This window comes from Megalobrama amblycephala, linkage group LG1, assembly GCF_018812025.1.
Source record: "Megalobrama amblycephala isolate DHTTF-2021 linkage group LG1, ASM1881202v1, whole genome shotgun sequence".
Lineage (NCBI taxonomy): Eukaryota > Metazoa > Chordata > Actinopteri > Cypriniformes > Xenocyprididae > Megalobrama > Megalobrama amblycephala.
In genome coordinates this window covers 26,446,623-26,457,691 of record NC_063044.1, presented here as the reverse complement: position 1 = coordinate 26,457,691, position 11,069 = coordinate 26,446,623, and the positions used below count along the sequence as shown (strand labels likewise).

Here is an 11,069-nt window from a genome sequence, read left to right as displayed (position 1 = left end):
GCAGTGACTGACCAGCCACTCTCCATAGAGACTTTCTCTGCATTGGACTTAGCAATAGCACCCGGGCTAAAGCGTCACCCAAACACAAGACGCGTCGAACCGCTGAAGAATGAACCATAAGAGTAAGAAACGGATCAAAGAAGCGAAGCGGAGCGCCAGACCCGAGCTGAAGGACTCGAGCGACTGGACCAAACACGATTACTGCGAGAGCTTCGATCTGTCACACAGGACCGTCAAGGTAACGCTGCGAGTCATGCGGTGTAACGTGTAGCGCTGGCGTTACCCGGCGATGTCGTAGTTTGTTGTTTAAGTTACACGCGCATGCGGTCAAACCGCGTGTTTGTGACGGCAGACAGTGTGTACGTTGGTCGCTGCACGTACACACTTCCTAGTGTAGAAAGAGACTCTTTAAAAGTTTATTGTTACTTGAATAGTGTGATAGTAATGAACACATTTTATTGTAAAGTAAGTTTCATATATATATGTATCTAGATAGCTATGGATCAAATATTACACATTGTAGTAAATAAATAAAATGGAGACAAATACAGACAATATTAAAACAGATTCATAACCAGGGGCCTCAGCAAACCTTCAAGGGGTCCTTCAAATGAAATTTCTGTCATTTATTACTCACCCTCATGCCGTTTCACACCTGTAAGACCTTCGTTCATCTTCAGAACACAAATTATTTTGATTTCAAAACACTGCTTCGGAGCTTTACGAATCAAATCAGTGATTCGGATCTCTTATCAAACGGCTAAACCGCTGAAATCACGTGACTTTGGTGCTCCGATTCACTGATTCGATTCGTAAAGCTCAGAAGCAGTGTTTTGAAATCGACCCATATAGATATTGTTAAAGTCTTTTTTTTTCTTTTTTTTTTTGGTGCACAAAAATATTCTTGTTGCTTTATAATATTAATATTGAACCACTGTACTCACATGAACTGATTTAAATATTTTATAATAATTTTTAGTACCTTTATGGATCTTGAGATTTTCAATGGCATTGCTGTCAATGGAGGCCTCACTGAGCCATCGGATTTCAACAAAAATATCTTAATTTGTGTTCTGAAGATTAATGAAGGTCGTGCCCGACTCTTTGCAACCCCATGAAGCACATCACGCCAGGCCACTCTGTCTTCCACGATCTCCTTGAGTCTTCCCAAATTCATATTCATTGCATCTGTAATGCTATCAAACCATCTCATCCTCTGTCTTCCCCTTCTCCATTTGCCTTCAATCAATCCTAACATCAGGGTCTTTTCTAGTGATTCTTCTCTTCTCATTAGGTGGCTGAAGTATTTAAGCTTAAGCTTTAGCTTCAGTATCTGTCCTTCCAATGAACAGTCAGGGTTGATTTCCTTTAGGACTGACCGATTTGATTTTTGATTTTGATTTCGATTTTGACTAAGAATCAATATCGGTTTGTAAAAACGAGAATCGATTAAAATAGAGAAAACAATACATATTTTTTTATTTTTCTTTACCCAGCTCTACTTTTTAGCGCTCACAAAGTGAGTACTTAATCAAATAAGTACCTACTCATGAGAGTGTGTGATTTGTGACACAGCCTACGTCTAAAATGAACAGAATTCATTAGCTAGAGAGTGGAAACCTTGAAGAACATTTAAGAACATTTCTAAAATGTATTTATTTTCATTTTAATTAATTTGTTTTACTTTAGGATGCTGCAGGCTAGGGCTGGGCGATTTTAATAGACAGAGCCGTAGTTCACTGACAAGCCACGCAATATCGCGTTCATTATCGAAGGCGATTCATCTGAGATAATGAACACGATATTGCATGGCTTGTCAGTGTACTACGGTTCTGTGTATTAAATGCCGCTCCATTTGAAAGCAGGTGATGACGATTTAGCGGTAATCAGGGAACCGGCTTTACTGACGAAGTGCGCGTGACAATCGCATGTGATATATCGCCCAGCCCTACTGCAGGCTAAAATTAAGGATAATGCTAAACATCAAGAATGTGCCTGAAAACAGATTAAGGTCACATCAGCTCTGATGGGTGTTGCCTAAATCTAATTGAAGCTCATGTATGTAATTGAATCATTTCATATGATGTTCCTGCGAGTGTTTGCTTCTGAAGATGCCACTGCAGGACGGAGTAGCTAAAAATAATCTGAGCAGTGGGACCTGGGTCATCGTAGAAACCCTGTCCAAGGCAAACTGCGCACTGTTGCTCTTTTAGAAACCCGGCCTTGTGCATGTTTTCTGTAATGAGTCTTCTCAGTGGAACTTTTAAAGGTTTTGGCTTGATCTGAAGTAGAAAACCTTTTGTGTGTAATTGATTTGGCCTTCGTTTTAATCTAAAGGTTGAATTTAAATGCATTCAGGAACATGACAGCTCCTTTTTCAGGGCAGTCCACGGGTCTTCAACTTTACTTTTACATGCTCTGATGTTGATGTAAGGTGTTCTGTAAAGCTGCTTTGAAATGAAATTGATTGTGAAAGTCTCTATAGAAAATGAAACCAACTCGACTGTCTTTGTCCAGGACAACGTGGAGCGAGTGGACACCCAGCGCCTCAGTCCAGAAGAGTTCATCCAGCGCTTTGAGAAACCGTATAAGCCTGTAGTTCTGCTCAACTGCCAGGAGTCGTGGCCTGCGCGGGAAAAGTGGACCTTGGAGCGACTCAAACGCAAATACCGCAACCAGAAGTTCAAATGCGGCGAGGACAACGATGGCTACTCTGTCAAGATGAAAATGAAGTACTACGTGGAGTATTTGGAATCGACCCGTGACGACAGCCCCCTCTACATCTTTGACAGCAGTTTCGGCGAGCACGCTAAGCGGCGCAAGCTTCTGGAGGACTACCAGGTGCCCGTTTTCTTCAGGGACGACCTCTTTCAGTTTGCGGGAGAGAAGCGACGCCCACCATACAGGTAAGCACATCCTTTTTGTCCGTCGCTTTTCAATTTCAGCTTTGCTGATTTAATAAAAATGAAGTTAAACAAGATGCAATTAGGGCTGTCAAACGATTACTCGTGATTAATCACATACAAAATAAAAGTTGGAGTTTGCATAATATATGTGTGAGTAATGTGTGTAAATAATATGTATATATAAATACACACAAATTAATGTATATATTTAAGAGAAATGTTATTTATGTACAAAAAAATGTATTTATATATAATATAAATTATATAAAAATATAAATAAATATATATATATATATATATATATATATATATATATATATATATATATATATATATACTTGTAAATATTTCTCAAATATATACATGGATGTGTTTGTATTTATATATACATAATAATTACACACAATACACCCACATATATTAGGCAAACTCAAACTTTTATTTTGTATGCGATTAATCGCGATTAATCATGATTAATCGTTTCACAGCCAATTACTGGCCATGAATTCGTTAGACTTTGGTGTCCCATTAAAAAGCATAAGAGAAGTATTAGAAATTAAATTACTTCTTAGAACAATATAACATAGCACGAAAAGTTGGTAGTTTAAACCTATCAAATTTAAAGTTGAATAGAAAAGGGGTAAAAAATAGACCTATATCTTATAGAGGCTGACCAATATTGGATTTTATTGATACCAATAAATTGGGCAGTACTTGCCGATAACCAATTAATTAACTGATTGAGTTTTTAAAACATACTAGAGGTCGACCGATATTGGATTTTACTGATCCTGATACCTAAGTTGGGTGGTACCTGCCAATAACAGATTAATGAATGAATAAAAACCTAACAAATAGTGAATTAGTGCTGAACAAAAATAAACAGCATTGACTGTACCATGAAAATGTGTTGCACATTATAAATAAAATATTCAAAGCGAACCAAAAAGTAACACTGCAAAGAATGTAAATAAAATGAGATATATCCAAAATTATCAAAAACACTTAACACAACAAAATTTGAACTTGTGTGAAACAGTTGCCAACTTAACAAGTCCCGTTATGCAATAGATATCAAAAATATGTTGATGCGGAAATTCAAATAAAATTATATATCTGTCGACCTCTAATCTCATATAATATAATATAATATAATATAATATAATTATTTTTTATATTTATTAAATTTTGTTGAAAAGGGGAAAAATGGAATAGAATTAGATCAATTTGATCCCCTAAAGAGGAAAAATATAAAATAATATAATTGATACCCCCATAATAGGAAATGTGTTAATTTACATTTGCTGAAAAGGAGAAAAAAAAAAAAAAGATAGAACAGAAATTCCCCTAAATATGAAATGTACAACAGTGTAATTAATATAAAATAATTGTTTTTATTTATTTAATAAATTTGTTGAAAAGGGGGAAAAACTGTTTTTTTTTTTTAAATGTTTTTTCTAGAGATGCACCTATTTATCGGCCAATTTTTGCTCAATTTACAACCATCGGCATATCAGCTGTAGCAGGAAAAAGGCCGATATAACAAAACCGATGGTTTATTAATTAACTGCGTGAAGGCACTGAGCTGTATAATGACTGTTGCGCTGCTGTCTGTGCTTTAATGTTAATCAAATAACAAAAGATCGCACACTATTCTTGACTAAATAACTTTCATAAGTGTAGCGGATGATGACCAAAACTTTACTGATGTTTTATTAAGTTTATTGCGTCCAAACAAATCACCACAAAAGCTAAACAATACAGAGCACAAGAAGTGCGCTTTAAACTCTCTCCCTTTTTCCATTGCATTATCATCAACATACAGCGAATTACTCAAACCACTTATTACAACTAACAGTTAAAGTCCCTGTAAAGTCATTTTAAATTATGTGTTCTGAGTTTTTCACTCTGCAGAAAAATGTGTTATTAACCACCCAGCCAAATTTGAATGATTAAAAAAATCTGCAAATAAATTAAATAAGTTATCAAAATCTCGAAAAAATAGGCAGCGCTCTCTGCTCTCAAACGCTGGGGGCGTGTCCTCTGGCGGCGCTGAAACCACGCCCACTCGCGAGAGCTGCAGTCTCAACTAACTTGAGTCTAATGAGTCAAACATACTGATGCATATAAAAAGAATCATTTAGATGATTGCAAATTTTAGCAGAGTTACTGTGGACTACCTACTAATTATAACATAAGCAAACTCGGCAACTTACACTCATTGGTGGGTACGAACTCCCGACTGTTGTCGAGTCGACAAATGATGGTGCCGCGAGACGGGAGGATGAAAGCCGGGACGGGAGAGACTCTGTCCAGCCCCATATATCATCGGTTATCGGTGGGACGGTAGGAAGGCCGAGGCGCAAGGGGGGCCGAGGTCTGTTCAGTCACAATTACCAAAAACAGCGGATTATCTGTGAATCCCAGCTGTCTGATGAAAGTTTGTAAAATTGGCTATCTGGTGTAGAACGATCACTTTAGAATCTTTCATATCGTCGTTTTAGACGATTTAAATAAGGAGACCGAGCATATTGTATATTATAACAACAACCATGTAAATGTGCAAAGGGCTGTATAACTGTAATGACGCTGTAGAGTTAGAGGCGGCGCCACGCTCGGTGCGTCATCGACAGTTATATAGTGTTAGGGGAGGGGCTATGCTCGGGGTCCAAGTGCGTCATCAGACCCCCGTTTTAGCTCCGCCCAAAAAATCCTGAACAGAGACTTGGTGAAAAACTGTTTAACGCTCTTACTTTACAATTAAGAATTACACAATTCACAGTCTTTGTAATGTGTTTCAGCAATACATTTGTAACATTTATAAAGTGTTTAGAAAGAATTCTCAGAATTGACTTTACAGGGACTTTAACAAATACATACAGATCATATGGCTTTTCGGGCGTGCTTAATAAACGGACAAACATTAAATCTGCAAAATATCTCAGAAGAACTGCGTGCTCTCCATTACCTGTATTAAAGCTCCATAGACGAGAAAACCCGTCAAAATAAGAGTCCCGCCTTAGTAAAGGAGTGCAGATCTCATACATATTTAAACTTACAAAAAATATTAAAATGTTTACAAAAAAAAATTAGAAGATTAATTACAATAAAGTCTGTTACAATAAAGGATTAATATGTGTATAATTTATACAATGAAGAATATGCAGTGCTATTTTACATTTGTTTACTTTATTTCTTTACCTCAACTATTAAACCTACCTAAAAAGCATTGTTTATTTCATATGTATCTTTGTTCTGTTGTCTTTATGTAGGCCAGCTGAATGTTAGATGGATCCAATCCATGTTCATTAAAAAATTAGTTGCAGCAATAAACCTGCTAGTATATTTTAATGCAGGTGTTTTTGAACTTTGCTTATTTAAAACATGATCAAAATACTATCAAATTTTTAAATTAGAGAGGAAGTGACAAATATCGGTATCGGACAATAATTGTTTGTTAAAATCGGTATCGGCCCCAAAAAATCATATCGGTGCATCCCTAGTTTTTTATAAGCATTTTCAGACCCTAATTGTTGTACCCTACTGGTGGGCAGTAGCTAACAGATAATGTGTTTTCAGTCCATTTAGGCTATTTTTCACTGTTCACCCAGGTGGTTTGTGATGGGTCCTGCCCGCTCTGGAACAGGCATCCACATTGACCCGCTGGGCACGAGCGCGTGGAACGCCCTGGTTCAGGGCCACAAACGCTGGTGCCTGTTCCCCACGCACACGCCCCGTGAGCTCATCAAGGTGACGCGAGAGGATGGGGGCAACCAGCAGGACGAGGCCATCACCTGGTTCAACGTCATCTACCCCCGCACACAGCAGCCCACCTGGCCAGCCGAATTCAGACCCCTGGAGGTGCTGCAGCACCCTGGAGAGACCGTGTTTGTGCCCGGTCAGTTACTGCACTCAGCAGCTACATAGAGGTTTACTAAGAACAATGACTAGGAGTGCAGTATGTGTGCACTTTAATGTACTACATGTTCTGTTTACAACCTTTTTTATAATTTAGGGCATTTTTTTGGCTGATAAAACAGATTTGGAGACTTGCATAAGGCAGAATGTTTACAGCTGGCATTGATCCTTGAGTTTTGTACTGATGTATATGCAATCAGAGCACACTGTGCATAACACTGCATCCCACAATGCAGCAAACAGATTTGAATTTTCATTTCACAACTTCTGGAGTCATAAATAGGAACAGTGTTTTTCCGTTACAACGCTACTTTCACACATTCATTATTCATATTTATTGGGCTGGTTTCAAAATGATTTACTGACATGTTAGACGTGTTCCACCACTTTGTGCTCAGTAGATTATCAGTTATAATATTTATGATATATAATTAAGAGTTAAACTGTAACCTCAGTGCTCAAGTAGAACATGTATTCTGAACAAAGCCTCTACATAACTTCAAACCACATGGTATTTATGAGACTGGAAAGGAGCCCATGGTGGCTGTTCAGGCTTTGCTAGTCTTCTTTGTTAATGTTAAATAGATGCTGGCATTACACAGACACCATCTGAGTACAATTTATCTGCTCAGTTTAGTGTAAAACTGAAAGTACTGAAAGCGGGTGAAGTGTAGAAGCCTTTAAAATGTTCACATTACATTTAGAAGATGCTTTTATCTAAAGTTACTCACAAATAAGGAACATCCTAACCTTTTAACTGTCAGTGTCCTGGTAACGGCACACTTGGCTACCACTTTTTCCTCAATAAATTAGGTTTAGTTCAAAAGCGTGAACACTTAAAATTCATCCTGTGGAAACTGTTGTAGAATTGGACATTGGAAAATGTACTTTAATTCCTTTTAGCGGATTCTTTTTTTGTGATTTCAACTTCAAATTTGGAACACAACTTGGAAAAATGGCTTTGATTTTTCTAGCAACAGGTCATCAGTACAAAATATGCAATTATGCAAATTGTATTTGCAGTTCTAATTATGTTGGAAATGTATTACTATTATAAAATTCTAGCATTTTATAAACATTTTTCATATTAGTTATATCTCAACAGCAGAGATGTAATAGTGCCTTTCAAATCCATAGTTTGGTCATAATCACAGTATTTGTTTTGTGTACCCAATCATGCAGCTCTAATTAAATTGAGGCACATGTTTTGTGTTTTTCATAGGTGGATGGTGGCATGTTGTCCTGAACTTGGACACGACTATTGCTGTAACCCAGAATTTTGCAAGCACCACCAACTTCCCTATCGTGTGGCACAAAACAGTGCGAGGTCGGCCTAAACTCTCCAGGAAGTGGTACCGGTAAGACCCTGCTTTGTCTGATATCTGTACATTGACTTCTTCATCTTCATTCACTCGAGTTATTTTTTCATTCGAAATTTTTGTTTTATTTATGAAAAAAAAATGTTTTGTGCATCATTTTCAGTCAAGCTGTAAGTGTGAAAGTATGTCTTTATAAATGTGGTTGTTTTGATTATTTGAATGGGTTCCTGACATGGTTTCGCTGCCTCGTGTGTCTCAGGATTCTGAAACAGGAAAGGCCAGATATTGCTGCTCTGGCAGATAAAGTGGATCTGCAGGAGTCAACAGGCATCGCCTCGGACAGCTCCAGTGACTCCTCCTCCTCTTCCTCCTCTAGCTCCTCCGACTCCGGTTCAGAGGTTCGTCATGTTCCTCTAGATCCCCCCCCACATACACACACTCATACACTCATACACGAGAGTCCTGACTTGACCAAGCTCTAACTAGGCCTGAACAATACAGCTAAAAAATTCTCTATTTTTCAGCTTTTTGATGATCATTTTCATCGGCATTAATAATTTAATAGATTAAACTTTTGTTTAAGCTCTTATTTGTTCAGTAACCATGCTAGAAGATGTCAACAGACACTAGAGGGCGCACTCAAATCACACGGTGAACTGTACAGTGCATTTTGCACTGTTATTTTTTAGTCAGACATGATTCACAATCCTACTTTTATTCAGCAAGGACACGTTAAAAACTGTTCTCAACATTGATAATAATCAGAAATAATTCTTGAGCATCAAATCATCATATCAGAATGATTTCTGAAGGATCATGTGACACTGAAGACTGGAGTAATGATGCTGAAAATTCAGCTTTGATCACAGGAATACATTTCATTTTACAATGTTTACATGAGATTTTGGCATTCTTTTGTGACCTCATTTGTCCCTTGTTCTTAAGGCTGACTCGGGCTCTGAGGGTGACGCCATGACCCATCGCAGGAAGAAGAGGAGAACCTGTGGCCTGATGGGAAATGGCGACATCACGAGCCAGGACGACTGTGTGAGCAAAGAGCGCAGTTCGTCTCGGTGACGTCTCGCTCCACACCAGAGGGGCTGCAGCTGTAATCGTCTCCTGGACCCTGAAGCGCATGTCACCCTCATAACAAACTCAGCCTTAGTGCGCTTTTTGAGATAAACAAGAACAAATCATCCAAATATGTGCTTGATGGAGGAGCAGCTCTGTGGGGAAAGAAGGAAAACCCTTCTCTTGTTGCCTTTGCTGATGTCAGACTCTGGACAGGAAGCTTGACGTCCCCTCCTGTCCCAGTGCCAAGGTGTGCGTTAATGATGCCGTTTTTATATTTCACAGAGGTTATGCTCAGATTTGTAAATCAAACCCCATCTGAGGTAATATGGTTGGACCCGATGTGTAATGCTGCCTTTAGCTCTTTGAACCTAGAAAATAGATTATTTTATTACTGATTCTGCACTTAAACGTGGGTTTCTCTCTCTCTCGGTTAGCAGAAAACTTGCCCATAATACTTAAAACTGTTAAACGGCTGTGATTTGTGCTCCACTAAATCATTAAGTCACACAATATTAGATAAGAGTTGATTCAAAATGTCTCTAAAAGACTAAATGTTTAATTAGAAGCCCTATTCCTTTCTTCAGTCGTATCTAGTGTGAATTCTCAAGGTGTTCGGTCTGGTTTGACCTGGTTTAGCACTTCACACAGTCCATTAGCAGTGAGTTCAGTGGTTAAATTAGTGCATTTGACTGAAATACGAGGTGTTTTTCTTTTTATAAACGTTCTGCGTAAGTGAAACACTAGATGGCGCTAATGCTTATTTATTATACAGTGCACTATGAGCCACACAAAAGAGGGGGGTTTCCTGTGGAAGGGAGAAAAGTGACTAGCCTGTAATGTCTTAAAGTTTTGAATTTATTATTTTAACAGAAGGTAATGGCGTAACTCCAAAACTGGTAACCTGTCGTGACCTAAACTTGTTTCAGGGCTACAATAATGGACTTTTATGTTGTGATGGGTGTGAGGCGTTTAATGGTCAGAGTGAGTGTTGTTGAAATGTTTGACATTTAACCATTTATAACTCATCGAAGAAGAAAGATGTGGTTAAAAAGTGCCTATTTTTACCTGATGTTGGCTGCTTTGAGCTCTCATATTTGTCATTCTCCTATCTCATAGCTGCGGTTTTGAATTGCAAATATTACGATTTAAAACAATGGACTGTACTCTTACATGAAGCCTGCCGTTCTTGTCCAGATCTTGTGTGTTTTCTCTCTAGGGTATGTTCTCATTTGAGCTCCTCATGTTCCATCTTCAGCTCTGGTTCAGTCATGTGACACCTTGATGTTGTCGAGATCAAAACTAAATGAATGATAATTGTCTAATAAAAGTTTCTATGTATTTGTCTTGGTGCAGTGTCTTTGCATGTTGCATATTGTTTACTACACTGGGCATGGTTAACCGTTCAGGTTGTGATGTTGCATCCAGTCTACCATGGATGATAACTTTTGACCCTTACATAACCATAATTCCTCTTTATGCGTCATTGTGGTTATTTATGACAAGGTTAATTCAAAAGAGGTGACGCACAAACCACGCAATTAGTGGAATATATACTTTCTTTCATCCTAGAACTTTCAAAGAGGCCATATTTTTCACTAGAATGTGATTTAAAGGCACAATATGTAAGATTTTTGCAGTAAAATATCCAAAAACCACTAGTGTTATAAATTTTTTTGAGTTGAGTACTTGCAATATCCCAAATGTTTCCAACTATTTGAAAATCACAATTTTCTCACGATACGGGACGTGTCCGGGAGTCGCCTGTCAATTGCGTCATATCCGCGTTACCCTCGGTTCTCGCAGCACTCGGCCCTGCGCTGCTTCAGTAACGTTAATAATCTCATCCGTGAAC

The 11,069-nt window shown here is 38.2% G+C and overlaps 1 protein-coding gene across 1 annotated transcript; it reads left to right on the top strand.

Moving 5' to 3' along the window:
- Nucleotides 1-99: 99 nt before the first annotated feature.
- jmjd6 (jumonji domain containing 6, arginine demethylase and lysine hydroxylase) lies at nucleotides 100-10,555 on the top strand. Its single transcript, XM_048186703.1, has 6 exons — nucleotides 100-238; nucleotides 2,518-2,906; nucleotides 6,518-6,804; nucleotides 8,047-8,182; nucleotides 8,403-8,541; nucleotides 9,089-10,555. The coding sequence occupies exons 1-6, from the start codon at nucleotides 110-112 to the stop codon at nucleotides 9,218-9,220; spliced, it is 1,212 nt and encodes a 403-aa protein (XP_048042660.1). The 5' UTR covers nucleotides 100-109; the 3' UTR covers nucleotides 9,221-10,555.
- The last annotated feature ends 514 nt before the right edge of the window (nucleotides 10,556-11,069 follow it).

Bases quoted from the DNA above. Each gene is read 5' to 3' on its own strand.
- jmjd6 (XM_048186703.1), top strand. From the start codon at position 110: ATGAACCATAAGAGTAAGAAACGGATCAAAGAAGCGAAGCGGAGCGCC. The intron at 239-2,517 runs GTAACGCTGCGA...GTCTTTGTCCAG, and splicing joins TGTCACACAGGACCGTCAAG to GACAACGTGGAGCGAGTGGA. The intron at 8,542-9,088 runs GTTCGTCATGTT...CTTGTTCTTAAG, and splicing joins CCTCCGACTCCGGTTCAGAG to GCTGACTCGGGCTCTGAGGG.